Source organism: Morone saxatilis, unplaced genomic scaffold (assembly GCF_004916995.1).
Source record: "Morone saxatilis isolate NCDOM2014 unplaced genomic scaffold, NCSU_SB_2.0 Contig1, whole genome shotgun sequence".
NCBI classification, from domain to species: domain Eukaryota; kingdom Metazoa; phylum Chordata; class Actinopteri; family Moronidae; genus Morone; species Morone saxatilis.
Genome location: NW_023339651.1, coordinates 562715 through 574618, shown reverse-complemented (window position 1 = coordinate 574618; position 11904 = coordinate 562715). Strand labels below are relative to the sequence as shown.

Sequence of the window (11904 nt, the reverse complement as noted above, 5' to 3'; positions counted from 1 at the left end):
CTTTCTCGCTTTCATAGTAGCGCGTGTTCGTTGCGTCACACGCACCTGGACGCAGAGAAGTATGCCTTTAATGCAGTGGGAGGCGAGAGGAGCCTCGGTGTTCGGGATACCGGCTGACAGGTTGGCAGCAACGGAAGTTTTGATTCTCTGCCTGACGCGTGAATTGATCCTGAGGTAGTTGTTAAACGAGCCCGCGCGGACCGAGGCATTGTTAGCGTGAGGTTCTGTGGCTGCAGTCTAGCAGAAGCCCGAACATAAATCTTAACGCCTGCGTGGAGGAGGAGCTGAAGCCAGGAGAAGAGTGAAGAAGAGAAAGGCAAACGATCAGCAATGATATAGGTTTTAATGACATTTTTGCTCGGACTGTTCCTTTGAAATTGCAGCGTGGCGACGCGACCGTTTGACTCTGCAGGTCAGCTGGCCGACCTGTCCCTCCCTGGTTTTCGGAGGGTGGGGTCCGCTCCCGTGAGCAGAAGGAGTGCGCACAGGCGAGTGGCCCTTTTCTGAGAGTTCGTTGCAGCGGAGTGGAAACGCCCACTTACGTCGGTGGGTCCTCCAGGCGTCCACAACTTTTATGGTCAATACGCAGCCGTACGTTACACACCCCGCTGCTGGACAGATCCAAAACACGAGTACAATACTCCATGTATCCAGTCCGGAAAGAGGGTTAAAGTTATCTTACAAGTCATTGTAATTAGATACTAACTAATGTATCGCGTTTCTAAAAATACCTGTTTGATTTTTTAACAATGAAATGATGGTATGCATCGCGCAAAGCTATACATATCAGCTTCTCTACCTAGCCAAAGAGCGATGTTGAAGGCAGGGGCATCCAGCTATGTGTACACTGTGAGCTAAGCTAAGCAGTTCCATCTGGCTGTGTCTTTGCTGCACATTGTGGGTCTGGTGTGTGGCTTGATGGGCTGATTTGTTAAAGGCGAGCTATGTACTGTAGCGAATCGGGAGTTGAGAAATGGTCCAAAGGATAGAAATGCTAGGACGATTGCTGATCAGAAACCGTTTTTCCTCTATAAATATGCAATGTGTGCAAGCCAAACTGCGCTGCAAGAGCGAAAACTGTTAAAGAATGGACGATGAAATATAGAGTAGATTATATGTAAGGTGTAGCAGGTGGAGGAGAGAGCTGATGGATGAATCAAGAATTTGATGGTGTGAGTCTCCTGTTTTAATCACTGATCCTGACTGGACGAGAGGCTGAAGAAGCTACACCTCAAAACACTCCATCCTGTCCATTTCCCTCATTCACTGTGTGTGTTTGTGTCCACTTCTGTCTCTGCAATCAGTCGGCTCAATCAAATCAGAAGTACTGAAAGACTTTAAAGCATTTCAGTCAAGGATTCAGCCACAATTGTGATGAACTACTAAATTCTGTTTTTGTACCGCCCATTTTCACGTAGATTTTTTAAGAAACCACGTAGCTAGCATAACACATGTTCTAAATGATTGTTCTAACAGACGCGACTTTGTATTCACTCAACAACACAACTCACAAAGGTTACTTTCCTAGTCATTCATTTGTATTTGAGTTTAATTGACCATTAATTACAGGTAAGAATCTCTGTATGTGGATTGTTTGTGTGGTATTCCCTCCTCACCCCGTAGGAGGGAAGCCCGTTGCTGCAGCAGATCCATCCTCCCTTTTATTTCTTTTTTGAGAGTTTTTTGACCTCCGCCTCCGTGCTGGCAGCGTACTCCGCCTATCCAGGCTCTAGTTCATGACGCCCCGCTGTGGACACCACACACAACACCCCGAAGGGTTAACAAAGGGCGGCTGTGCTCAGAGGTTAGAGCTGTTCGTTCACTAATTACCGAGCCGGTCTGGCGGTTCCACGGTCTCTGCTCATCTTGCTGCAGAGAGACGAATCCTTGAGCAAGATGCTAAACCTCCAAAATTGCCCCGGATTAAACAGCCTGATTAAATATTTTCATCTTCCTCTCCTGTACGTTCCCAAAGTATTAACTATTTGAAGCTTAACAAGCTATATAGATCTCTATGAAGCATCTTAATATGAACCAACTATTCCTCTATATATTTTTATAATTCCGTGTTACGATATTAGTTCACAGTGGTCTCCTCTCCCTCTGCCTGCCCTGTTGTGATCGCAGCCCTTCATCTGTGGTTTGTTTGTCCATAGCCGGTCTCCCCTCCCGACGCTGTTTTTATCATCTACGTCGGTGAATTAAGGATTTATTTCCACCAAACCAGAGTTGGTGATTGTTGGAAACACTAACAGAGACGGTTTTAATGAGTTTTATTTTTTTATTAAACTCTATTTTATTACCTTTAAGAGGATGTGTGCTCCTTGTCTACTACACAACACACTGCAGAGGTAAACTTATAATTTTACTTCACTACTTTACTACTTTACTACTTTATAATTTTTACTTCATAATATCATTAATATAACATCAGTCTGTTTTGTTAAGGTAACTGTGATGTTTCAGGTGTATTTCTGTACCTGCCAGGTGTAGTGGTGTCGAGTGTCTCCCCTGTGTGTCTCTACAGTTGACGTTATCGTGTGTGCAGAGTTTCTTAACCCGGGCCAGGCAGCCTTTCTTGGTGGCGTCCAGCAGGGCGGCATCGCCCCGCAGCAGGTCCTGGATGTCAGTATCGGCGTCCTTCACCAGATCCAGAGGGGTGTTTCCATCCCGGTTCTTCCTAGTCGGGTCTGCGCCGTGCTGGACACGAAAACAATAACACATTAACAAACCCTCATGTGTCCAGGTTTACCTCTCACAGGTCCGTGTTACTGTGTACCTGCAGCAGGAGTTTACAGATGTCGTATTTGCCTTTGGCGGCAGCTTCGTGCAGTGGTGTGAACTTCCAGAGGTCGGCCACGTTGACCACAGCACCGTGAATTACCAACAGCTCAGCAACCTCGTAGTGACCGTACGAGCAGGCGTTATGGAGAGGAACCAGACCTCTGAGGGACAGAGAAACACTTTGCTCGAGTCCGCTTGAGCTTTTAAAGTCACTAGAAGCACATTCACTGTAGTGAGACAGAAACGTGCTTTGGATACTGGGCAGAGTTTTTCTTTCACAGCAGTTTGAGCTTGAGGACATTCTCACTCAATATAAGAATGCAGATAAAAGGAATAAAGAACTCAGTCTGCATGCATTATTAATCGTCACCCTTTATCCTTGGCGTGTACGTCAGCTCCGTGCTGCAGCAGAAACTGGACGACGGCCAGCCGGTTGTATCCAGCGGCGAAGTGCAGCGGCGTCGACTGTCGACCCTCCACATCCCTGCAGTTCACGTTCTGCATCGTACAGAGTTTCTACACAGAGAGAGAGAAAGAAATGAACAAACTTTTTCATCCTCAATTTTGCTGAGCGAAGCTACAGGCAAAGGCGTCGTTCAGTCATTTCATCTTTAAATGAAAAAAAAAATCAGGTCCATTAAGTAATGAAGCAGAAATTAACACATTTGAGTGATAAAACTGTTTCTGTCCTTGTTGCTAAGCAGACCAGACCTCCAGTATGGCTGCCAGAAAGGAAAGCTACCTTAGAGTGTTTCTACCTTGACAGTTTCCACATCTCCTGTTTTTGAGGCTTCCAGCAGCTGTCGGTCGACTTCAGAGTTCCTGATCAGAACTCCTTCTGCTGAGACACACAAAATAATCACAACTCAGTGAAACCAGGCGATATTTCTTATTATATTCAACCAATTAACAATAAACCCAAACAGTGAACACAATAACTGCAGGACGTTTGTGTAAAATTAGACCACAGTTTTATGCAATATAGGGTGCTGAGAGAAACTCTGTCTACTGTATGTAATGGTTAATGGTACTTAATGCTAAATGCATTACATTCATGGTGTTTGCATTCATTTTAACAGCAAGGACAATTTGTACATTTTACCCTCTTTTTCTAACTTAACTTAACTTAAAATAAACATTTCCTGCTACAAACACCAGTGTACACAATGTAAATCCCAGAAAGTTTATGAACTAAGACCTCTCTCAGGGTTGAAAAGCTGTTATCCTGATAGGAATAAAATCCCCTCCCCAGCACACCCTGCAGTATCTCCTGCACGCTCTCGTTGCCCAGCTGTGAAGGCGACAGTCCCTGCAGCGAGGTGAGCAGCGGATCGCAGCCGGCGTTCAGCAGCAGTCTGCAGGTCTGCAGGTGTCCGCAGCGAGCGGCTCGGTGCAGCGGCGTCTGGCCAAGGTGATCCACCGCATTCACCTGTAAGAAGGTTGTCTGTTTAGTTTCAGAGGTCATTCCTTTGAAAGAACAATTAATATCCAGCACAAACAGCCACACGTTAAAGGTTACCTTGGCTTCATGTTTGACCAACACCTCGATGACATCGTTGTGGCCTTTCTCTGCTGCCAGGTGGAGAGGGGTCATCATGCTGAGGGAGTACAGTGACATCACATCAGAAACACTGTGACATCACAATAAAATGGTGGTTTCTAAAAGCTTTTTGAAGACATTTTCTTTTTCTGCTTCATTAATCTGTGAAACCAAAATAAAGGCGTCAGACTCACTCTTTAGTCCTGTCGTTGACGTCGGCTCCCTTCCTCAGCAGAAGCTCACACACTTGTTTCCTCTTCAGGTTCGGAGAAACAGACGCACAATGCTGACGTAGAGATATTTACTACCTTAGTTTTATTATTTGACGACAGAGAGTTGTTGTTAATCTTTACATGTCTAAGTATTAATCTCTTCCTGTACAGACACTCATTTACTGAATGTCAGCATATAAAAAGAAACAGTAAATGAAAAGTCTCACCAGCGCAGCCTCTTGAGTCTGTGGGTGTTTGAAGGTGATTGTCTCCAGGCTCAGGTTCTTCTTGACCCGCACCACGTCGGCCTCCCTGGCCGCCTGCAGCAGGCTGTGACCTCTGAACTCATCTGTCAAACATCCACGAGGACAACTGCGTCAAACAGCAGGATCAGATACACCGACACCTGGTCTCACAGGTAAACAAGGACATTTATCCTGATACCAACATTGTACAGAGTAGGTTACACTGTTGTTTGTAGTCAGCTGACCCTTCATAAGTCCCGCCCCCTTGTTGCTCTGTGCTCCAATAACATTTGAGCAAACCTTGGTCAGCTTCCTCCTATATTAGCAGGTAGCACAAACAGGAAAAGAGGAGGTCCAAAAAAGGGGCGGAGCTTAGGAATGGTCACCTGGGTGACAGGTGGAGGGAGGGGAAGTATTACTGCAATAAATGTGTGTTTTTCTGTTCAGAGCGCGTTGTCTTCATATCCGAACAGTGTATTTACGACCCGGACGTACAGGCCAGCCGTTCTTTGAGCTGCACTGTAGGAGCGAGGTCGATGGAGCTTTTATTGTGACAGTTGAGGAAGGAGGGGTCGGCGCCGTAGCTCAGCAGGAGGGAACACACCTGCACACAAACACAGGTATAGACAATACGTTTCTGCTTACAATGCCATGAATGACGAAGAGGGAGATCATGTCATGGCTGATTGGATAAACTGATATATATTTAACTACATGACGCTGACCGCTACTACTGATCTGAGTAATTAACTTTTAAAAACAGCTAATTAACAACAAACTACAATAAAAAATATATTAATTAGTATGAATAAAACATTTTCTTCTGGACTTCCTGCAGTCAGACCCTGAGCAGAGGTCAGAGGTTGGAGGTCAGTTCTTGCTGCTGTCATTATGATAATTAGCAGAGGAAATAAAGTGTGAATTAGGAAGTGTTGTACCTCAGCTCGGTTCTTGGAAGCAGCTTCATGAAGAGGAGTGAACTGCCATAGGTCCATGGCGTTAACGCCGGCTCCATGCTGAACACACACAGGAAACACAAAGTATTTGACTAGCGGTGGTATTTAATGTGCATAAGACGGACAAAAAAAGAACCAAATAAAATAAACTACTTTAATGCAGATATGTACTCTCTCTTGGGGGCCCTCTGGTGGCCATGTGGGTCCTAAGCAGGCGTTTAGTTTGGCCCCACATTATTTTACATTAGACATGTAAATTCACTGGCTATTTTTGTACTTTTATTAATATTCCCATGTATTCAAAAGAAACTGTGCAATTTATTTTTATTAATTATTTCTGAGTCTTTTACGATCTTTACAATATACGACATCCTGAGCTTTTTAACTCGTTAATGGAAAAAACTATAAAAATAGACAGACAGAAGTTAAATTACACAATGAAGAAACAGAAAACAATATAATATTAATACTACACAATATTATGTAAACAAAGAAGAGAAAACTGACCTTCAGCAGCAGCTCAGTGACCTCGTAGTGACCGTACGAACAGGCATTATGAAGAGGAACTAGATCCCTGAGACACACAGTGAAACCAGTTATTAGACTTCTGTTTTCAGTTTTTATTCTTTCAATTCATTCTAAAATTTTGTTTTAAGTTTGTATTAGTTTTTCTTGGCATTTTGGCCAAAAGCAAGTGTACTATCTGTACTCTGGAAACTCAGTGGTGTCACAGTCTCAAACCATTGTATGTCAGCCATGACAGTTTGGGGGAATCAGCAGCAAGATAATGCCTCAAAATAGATGCAGCCGTTCATAGCCTGTGTCTCACAGCCGGGCCTTTAGTTTCTCCGCAAACCAGACTGAAAGGAGGCTGTGATAATGTGGGAATGGCTTGGGGAATGGTTGTGGCCTGGGATCTTGGTAGGCAATAAGCCCAAACCATGAGTGGAGTGGCTGGGACGACACCAGACAGTTCTTGAGAAGTGGGCAGTTTTGTTCTCTGGTTTGTCGTCTTAATGCACACAAGTCTTTGGCTGTGTGCTTGTGAGAATAAAGAAATCAGAAACTAATGATGACTGATTATGTTTGTTTTTTATGTCAGATTTAGAAAATATTCTTCAGACTTGTGTGGTTGTATTCAAATACTAATTCATGTTCTTTCGACACACCTAAAGCAATTACAATATTACAGTCCTGAAACGTTCCTACTTATGCAACTCAGGTATGATGTAACTAGTTTAATTGTTATGGACAGTTTCCATAACCTTTACATTTAGTTATATTTACACAGATTATACACAAAGGACTTTTGCAGAAACTTTGAATTTGAGCTCTCAAGCTCTATAAAAACACTTCTACACTGACCCTGTCCTGCTAATACAAAATGTCCGCCTAGTGTCGGTGTGTATTCGTCCACTTGATACACAAAAACCAACACACACACACTGTCTTACCCCTTGTCTTTGGCGTGCACATCAGCGCCGTGCTGCAGTAACAGCTGGACGGTCTTGACGCGGTTGTACCCGGCTGCCAGGTGTAACGGTGTCGACTGAAACAACAACCCAACAAACGGTGGGTAACCACGGCAACCTCGATTCACTGACACAAAACTGGTCTGCGAACGAAACTGCGGCTGTACCTTTCGTCCGTCGCTGGCGTGACAGTTGACGTTGAGCGGCGTCAGCAGAGCCATCAGCTTCTCCTCGTTCCCGCTCCTGATGAGACATCGGCACCGTTTAATATCTCAGACTGCAACTAATGATTACTTTTCTACTTTTAATCTGCTAATTGTGACGTTTATAGACAGAATTATGAATTATACTTAATTTTCTGTCGATGGACTAATGGTTTAATTACACTGCTGTACCTTGCACTTTCCAGAAGCTCATCTTTTCTGTATTCACCTGAAAACCAGTCAAAACAATCAACATTAATACCAGATATGTATTGATTAAGATCTAATCGTTATATTTCATGATGAAGGTTTTACATTATGTATCTTCACATTGCAATCGGAAATATATAAAAAAGATACATATAATAACATGATGTGTTATACAGGTAGTTTTCATACATATTAATGCATGTAAGGACGTAAACGGCACCGATCCGGCACACTGGCCCCCAATCAGATCATCAATGAGTGCAGAGATAGTCTATACTTGTGAGGGCCAGCCTGTTTAAGGACATTTGGTGCTCCTCACCTGTCAGCACTGCTTTGGCGGATGGTTCTGCCAGATCCAGAGCGGTTCGACCGTCTATGTTCCTGATGGTCAACTCAGCACCGTGCTGCAGTAACACTACACACACACACACACACACACAGAGAGAAAACATGCTTTACCTACTGTTTCCTCGGTTTAGATGTCACTGGTTCCCAAGTAAGTATGAGTGTGTTTGTACCTATACACACGTCAATCTTGCCCTTGATGGCTGCCTCGTGCAGTGGCGTGTAGTTCCAGTTGTCTCTGGTGTTTGCGTCCGCCCCGTGGTGAAGCAACAAGCTCACCACCTACATAAAAACAACAGGTTTAAACCACTGACAGTATATATAACGGACAGAGCTACCAGGTCTGTGAAGTGTCTTAAACCTGCCTTCTATGTAAAGGCCAGCAGGGGGAGCTCCATTTGCAATACAAACTGATACCATTCAGTCTTATGGAGAAATGAGTCGAATTCTGACTTGATTGATGGAGCTCAGTAAACAGTTTCCTGATGGGAGTTTGTCTGGTCTCATCGTCTAAAGTTTCAGTCTTCTTCCATACCAGCAATGATGTCTTAATCTTATATTACTGAATGGTCCCATTTTAGGAGTAAATATCAGACACTAAAATCACATGAAAATATAACATGAAATATATATTAAAAACATAAAAATAGTTAGACATAAAAATCAGATTGTAAAATTGAACCAAATTCAGATCAAACTAGTCAAACTAGGAAGTGCTGATTAGATATGGTCCATATTCTGTATGTGTCACTATTTCCTCTCAAATCCGTTTACATTTACTGTTATCTGGAATACCAGGATCCTGTTGAGCAGGCGAGCGAGCAGTACCATTGTTTCCAAACCAAGAGCAGTCAATGAGAGCAGCTCAACTCGCTGTATGTGACCTCCACTGGCTCAGACTAACCGCCATGGCAACCCCAAACTGGAGGCTTCAAAAACATTCTCCACAAACCGATGGGTGACGATAGTTTGACAGTTGGTTTAAACATGAAGCTCTCTGGAGTTTGAATGAAAACAAGGTGGAGGTCGGAGGTTCTGTACCTCAGCATGGCCGAAGGAGCAGGCGTTGTGGAGGGAAATCAGCCCTCCGTCGTCTCTGGCGTGGACGTTGGCTCCGTTCTGGAGGAGGAAGTCCACAACGTCTTTACGGCCAAAACCTGAAGGGACAGAGAGAGGACTGTCTAGGTTGTCTGTTATTCACATGCTGTCTGAGCCCTCAGACCTCTTTGTGTTGTTAATTATTCAGTGAAGGAGAGCGCAACGAAAAACACGTACAAAACAAAACCATGACGAATAAAGACAAATAAACACTATAAACACACAAAAGAAGATTTCTCATCAGATTCTCAGTTGAAAATGAAACCACAGACAGATTTAGTGACAGAACATCACCGGCCTGCAGCGAAGTGCAGCGGCGTGGACTTCCTCCCCGCCGTGTCCCGACTGTTCACATTCCCGGCCGACACCAGCTTACGGACTCTCTCCAGGTCTCCGCTCCGACAGGCCTCGAACAGCTCCCTGCTGGCCTCGCCGGCCCCCAACCCCACGCCGGGCTCCACCACCACCTCTGCCACCACGGGCCCCGGAGACACGGCTCCACCCCCAAGGCCGGACGCGCCCGAACCTCTCCGGCCGGACGACATGGACGGTGGCGAACGGCCTCGTCCCAGTTTTAGACACCTCTGGAGAGTTTGGAGTGCGAGCAGCAGGCGGCAGAACCCCAGAACCCCGCAGCGACTGAGGCCATGCAGGAGGACGAACCCGGTAGCCTGCAGGGAGAAAGGAATTATGGGAGTCACACACAAATATTATTAATAATGTCATAGTTTAAAGGAATCATTCTAATATATTGAGACTAAAGCTAACAAAATGCCACAAAATACAGATTTAATGTTCAGATATTGTACATATTATAATATTATTATATATATATTCTGATTTTCAGGTGATTATACGTTTATGAAAACATGAATATTATATTACAGTAATGTAACACTGGAGCTTTAAAGAAAGATGGATTAAAAATACATTAGTTAGTACAAATGTTAAAGCATTAAATATAAATACACTTCCACTGATTACATTATTCATATAGAGAAATACCATAAAGCACAATAACATATACAGATTATGTAATAAAACACTAGGTAGGCTTAAATGAGATATATCTTAACACAATACATGATAGGATAATTATTGGAGTATTATATTGATTGATTGATTGATAAGAGATAAAAACATCATGAATTAAGGAGGTCAAATTCAGGATATATAATAAAGAAAATATGACCATAAAGATAATAAAAAGGCCTGATGATAACAAAAGGCCCTGAGTGAACTCACCGTGGAGCCCCGCAGAGGTATGATGGGAATATTGTGGCTGTTTAGTGGCCGCCTGCATTAAACCATCCCCGGCTGGCAGGCGCTCACACACCGGTCCTCCGCCATCCTCCGCCCCGCCGCTCGGAGCAGGTCGCCGGGGGAGGGCTGCAGGTTTATCCGGTCGCAGGGAGAGACGGAAGGAGAGGTGTGATCCAGCTAAAGGACGGATGAGGGGAGACGGAGGGAGGAGCACAGAACAGCCCCCCCAAAAAACGAGCAGAAAGGAGCGCTTCATTCGTCCGCCTGGCTCCGCCCGAGCGGGTGGAGCTAGACCTGATATATTTTTATCAGCTCGATATTTAATATAATAATAATAATAATGATCAAAACATTTTGTATTTCTAACTGATGATATCTTTACAGGAAATGTCGAATTACTTCTATTTGTGGTCCCAATAAAACCTGCTTACAGTTAACAAATGATAAAACATATTTATTGTATATATAAATATATTTATATATAATAAATATATGTATTATATTTATAAATATGATATGATATATATATAGTATAAATCATATATAAATATTATATGTAATATGTATATACAACAAATACATATTTATTATATAATAGTACATATATAATATTATATACACTGTGTAATACATTTTATTTCTCTTCATCCACCTTTTTAAGGCAGTATTTCCCACATATATATAATATTTATACATAATATATTGATTTTAATGCTACACACTGTGTGTATCCAATAGTCTGTTCATGTATCTGTATATAAAAAGGTGTAAACACTGTACATATGTACTGATCCTCCATGTCCGATACCGTCTTTACCCTCTACAACTAAACTGTTAATAATACATTTGTATGGATGCACTTTGTCTAAAGCTCTAATATGTAACATTAAACCATTAAAAGGTCTAGAAACACTCATTTTATAGTAGATATTTGTCTCTACTTCATTACACACTTCATAAATTAAGATATGTACACATAAACTGTGAGGTAGTTTCTTTTTTAACAAAACATCATATTTTATAAACTCTTCATATGTGTGTAAAAATCTTACCAATGTAGTGAAGTAGAGACAAAAGTCTCTTACAGTACTGACACACTTTATTAATGATCAGAGCTGTTTATTATACAGATTCACATGTCTAATGTAAAATAACAAAAACAGTTTTAACTGGCTTATTTAAAGAAAATTAGCTTTTTTTAATTAAAAGGTTTAAATACATTTTGCAAATCTATCCTTTTTTGCAGTTTTTTATTATTTAGATTAAACAGTTAACTTTAAGTTTAATACTGTTAATACATTTATAAAATGATGTAAAATCAGTGACATTAACAGTAAAAAGTATTAGTTGTGTAATTTTAATGGATTAGTTAATTAACTGACAGATATCCTGGAAGTAAATTCACATTAAAATAATAAATATCACCTGTATTTATAGATCATTGTTGTCATCAGTGTAAATATCTTTAAACATTAAAAAGACAAAACACTACACAAGATTTGTATTTGTTGTTTGTTTTTTGGGATATTTTTTATTTTTTTTTCCACAATCCACATGATTATATGTGTAATAAAGA

The 11904-nt window shown here is 42.1% G+C and overlaps 1 protein-coding gene across 1 annotated transcript in view; it reads right to left on the bottom strand.

The window, feature by feature from the left end:
* LOC118326021 (poly [ADP-ribose] polymerase tankyrase-2-like) overlaps nt 1-10489 on the bottom strand; it is a 19145-nt gene extending 8656 nt beyond the window's left edge. Inside the window, exons 1-19 of the mRNA XM_035658908.1 lie at nt 10311-10489; nt 9364-9736; nt 9009-9124; nt 8141-8249; nt 7942-8037; nt 7605-7641; nt 7377-7452; nt 7192-7286; nt 6245-6311; nt 5720-5797; nt 5277-5385; nt 4764-4885; nt 4519-4610; nt 4304-4382; nt 4042-4213; nt 3543-3622; nt 3155-3300; nt 2780-2945; nt 2481-2700 (exon numbers count right to left, since the gene is read on the bottom strand). Coding sequence (XP_035514801.1) covers nt 2481-2700; nt 2780-2945; nt 3155-3300; nt 3543-3622; nt 4042-4213; nt 4304-4382; nt 4519-4610; nt 4764-4885; nt 5277-5385; nt 5720-5797; nt 6245-6311; nt 7192-7286; nt 7377-7452; nt 7605-7641; nt 7942-8037; nt 8141-8249; nt 9009-9124; nt 9364-9610 — 2107 coding nt within the window. The 5' untranslated portion in view covers nt 9611-9736; nt 10311-10489. The remainder of the gene's footprint in view (nt 1-2480; nt 2701-2779; nt 2946-3154; nt 3301-3542; nt 3623-4041; nt 4214-4303; nt 4383-4518; nt 4611-4763; nt 4886-5276; nt 5386-5719; nt 5798-6244; nt 6312-7191; nt 7287-7376; nt 7453-7604; nt 7642-7941; nt 8038-8140; nt 8250-9008; nt 9125-9363; nt 9737-10310) is intronic.
* Between the last annotated feature and the right edge of the window lie 1415 nt (nt 10490-11904).